Below are 3,156 nucleotides of genomic sequence, written 5' to 3'. Positions count from 1 at the left end.
TGCCCCCAGGTGTGCCCAGGTGCCCCACGCACCCACTGCTGGCCGTAGCTGTCCTGCAGCTCCTGCTCGTGCGCGTCCTCCCAGCGCGGCCGCAGCCCCAGCACCAGCAGCGGCCACCAGCCCTCCTGCGCCATGGCCACGAAATAGTCCGTGAACCCCGCGAAGGACTGGATCGCACCTGCACAGGTGAGGGATGGACAGGTGAGGGGTTACAACTGGGACAGGTGGGGATGGACAGGGGGGGATGGACACCAGCCCTCCTGCGCCATGGCCACGAAATAGTCCATGAAACCAGCAAACGGCTGGATCGCACCTGCACAGGTGAGGGATGGACAGGTGAGGGGTTACACCTGTGAAGGGTTAACACCTGCACAGGTGAGGGGTCACACCTGTGAGGGGTTACACCTGAACAGGTGGAGGGGTTACACCTGTGAGGGGTTACACCTGGGGGATGGACACCAGCCCTCCTGCGCCATGGCCACGAAAGAGTCCGTGAACCCCGTGAAGGACTGGATCGCACCTGCACAGGTGAGCCACAGGTGAGGGGTTACACCTGGGACAGGTGAGGGGTTACACCTGGGACAGGTGGGGATGGACAGGGGGGGATGGACACCAGCCCTCCTGCGCCATGGCCACGAAATAGTCCGTGAAACCGGCAAAGGACTGGATCGCACCTGCACAGGTGAGCCACAGGTGAGGGGTCACACCTGCACAGGTGAGGGGTTACACCTGGGACAGGGGGGGATGGACACCAGCCCTCCTGCGCCATGGCCACGAAGTAGTCCGTGAAACCGGCAAAGGACTGGATCGCACCTGCACAGGTGAGGGGTCACACCTGTGAGGGGTTACACCTGCACAGGTGAGGGGTTACACCTGGCACAGGTGAGGGACAGGTGAGGGGTCACACCTGTGAGCTGTGTGACTGCACACAGGTGAGGGGTTACACCTCCACAGGTGAGCGGTCACACCTGCACAGGTGAGGGGTCACACCTGTGAGGGGTTACACCTGCACAGGTGAGGGGTTACACCTCCACAGGTGAGCGGTCACACCTGCACAGGTGAGGGATGGACAGGTGAGGGATAGACAGGATCACACCTTCACACAGGTGAAGAGGGGACAGGTGTGGGATCACACCTGCGGACAGGTGAGGTCACAAGTGAGACCTCAGGTGTTTAAGCTCACAGGTAAGTCCAAATCCAGGTGTGCACACAGGTAACCTTGGATCCAGGTGTGTGAGCACACAGGTAACTCAAATCCAGATGTGTGAGCTCTCAGGTAACCCCAAACCCAGGTGTGTATCCACACAGGTAACTCCAGCCCAGGTGTGCACACAGGTAACCCTGGATCCAGGTGTGTACCCACACAGGTGACCCCAAACTCAGGTGTGTGAGCTCCCAGGTAAGCCCAGGCCAGGTGTGCACACAGGTAACCTTGGATCCAGGTGTGTATCCACACAGGTAACTCCAGCCCAGGTGTGCACACAGGTAACTCAAACCCAGGTGTGTGAGCACACAGGTAACCCCCGCCCAGGTGTGTGCCCGCCCAGGTGTCCCCGCGCAGGTGCGCACATAGGTGACACAAACCCAGGTGTGTGCCCGCCCAGGTAACCCCAAACCCCCGTGTGTGAGCACACAGGTAAACCCCAGCCCAGGTGTGTGCCCGCCCAGGTGCCCCGCCCAGGTGTGTGCCCGCCCAGGTGCCCCCAAACCCAGGTGTGTGCCCTCCCAGGTGCCCCCAAACCCAGGTGTGTGCCCTCCCAGGTGCCCCCAAACCCAGGTGTGTGCCCGCCCAGGTGACCCCAGCCCAGGTGTGCACACAGGTGACACAAACCCAGGTGTGTGCCCGCCCAGGTGCCCCGCCCAGGTGCGCACCCCTGGCCCCGCCCCTCACCTATCTGGAAGTAGGAGTAGGCGGCCAGGGGCTCGTTGACCAATCGGTCGCGCCGGGGGTTGCGCGGCCGCAGGTGCATGATGTCGCTCTCGGCGCGCTCGTAGGCCAGCGACACCGAGGGGAACTGCGCAGGTGGGCACAGGTGAGCACAGGTGAGAGCCACGCCCACCGCCCCGAACCCCGCCCCAGCTGGATAAAACACCTGGGACAGGTGGAAACTGGGGACTGAGGGGCTCAGGTGAGGCCCGGGTGAGGCCCAGGTGTGCCCAGGTGCCCCCAGGTGTGCCCAGGTGCCCCCAGGTGTGCCCCAGTGCCCCCAGGTGTGCCCACCCCTCAGTGCCCCCAGCCCCCCAGGTGTGCCCAGGTGCCCCAGGGGTGCCCCAGGTGTGCCCAGGTGCCCCAGGTGTGTGCCCAGGTGTGTGCCCATCTCTCCCCAGGTGCATTCCCAGGTGTGTCCCCAGGTGTGCCCAGGTGTGTGCCCAGGTGCCCCAGGTGCCCCCAGGTGTGTCCCCAGGTGCCCCCAGGTGTGCCCAGGTGTGTCCCCAGGTGTGTCCCCAGGTGTCCCCCAGGTGCTCAGGTGCCCCAGGTCTCCCCAGGTGTGCCCCAGCTCCCCCCAGGTGTGCCCAGGTGCCCCCAGGTGCCCCAGGTGTGTGCCCAGGTGTGTGCCCATCTCTCCCCAGGTGCATTCCCAGGTGTGTCCCCAGGTGTGTCCAGGTGTGTGCCCAGGTGCCCCAGGTGCCCCCAGGTGTGCCCAGGTGTGTGCCCAGGTGTGCCCAGGTGTTCCCCAGGTGTGCCCAGGTGTGCCCAGGTGTGTGCCCAGGTGTGCCCAGGTGTTCCCCAGGTGTGCCCAGGTGTGCCCAGGTGTGTGCCCAGGTGTGCCCAGGTGTTCCCCAGGTGTGCCCAGGTGTGCCCAGGTGTGTGCCCAGGTGTGCCCAGGTGTTCCCCAGGTGTGCCCAGGTGTGCCCAGGTGTGTGCCCAGGTGGGTCCCCAGGTGCCCCAGGTGCCCCCAGGTGCTCACGATGTCGGTGCAGAGCTCGATGAAGAGGATGGTGATGCAGCCCAGGGGGAGGGGCACGCTGGCCGTGATGTAGATCAGGTACGGCGTCAGCTCCGGAATGTTCTTGGTCAGCGTGTACGCGATCGACTTCTTCAGGTTGTCGAAAATCAGCCGGCCTGGCCCGACAGGTGAGGGGACAGGTGAGGGGACAGGTGAGGGGGGACAGGTGAGGGGGCACTGGTGAGAGGAGAGGATGGAAGGGATGGCT

The 3,156-nt window shown here is 64.6% G+C and overlaps 1 protein-coding gene across 1 annotated transcript in view; it reads right to left on the bottom strand.

The window, feature by feature from the left end:
* Window positions 1–32: 32 nt before the first annotated feature.
* LOC121332206 (potassium-transporting ATPase alpha chain 1-like) overlaps window positions 33–3,156 on the bottom strand; it is a gene marked incomplete at both ends in the record, with an annotated part of 6,873 nt that continues 3,749 nt past the window's right edge. The window contains 3 exons of the mRNA XM_041397399.1: window positions 33–178; window positions 1,892–2,015; window positions 2,910–3,071. Coding sequence (XP_041253333.1) covers window positions 33–178; window positions 1,892–2,015; window positions 2,910–3,071 — 432 coding nt within the window. The remainder of the gene's footprint in view (window positions 179–1,891; window positions 2,016–2,909; window positions 3,072–3,156) is intronic.

This window comes from Onychostruthus taczanowskii, unplaced genomic scaffold (genome assembly GCF_017590055.1).
Source record: "Onychostruthus taczanowskii isolate IOZ18803 unplaced genomic scaffold, ASM1759005v1 scaffold1390, whole genome shotgun sequence".
Taxonomy (NCBI): domain Eukaryota; kingdom Metazoa; phylum Chordata; class Aves; order Passeriformes; family Passeridae; genus Onychostruthus; species Onychostruthus taczanowskii.
The sequence above is the reverse complement of the archived record's forward strand: the minus strand, read 5'-3'. Positions and strand labels throughout refer to the sequence as shown.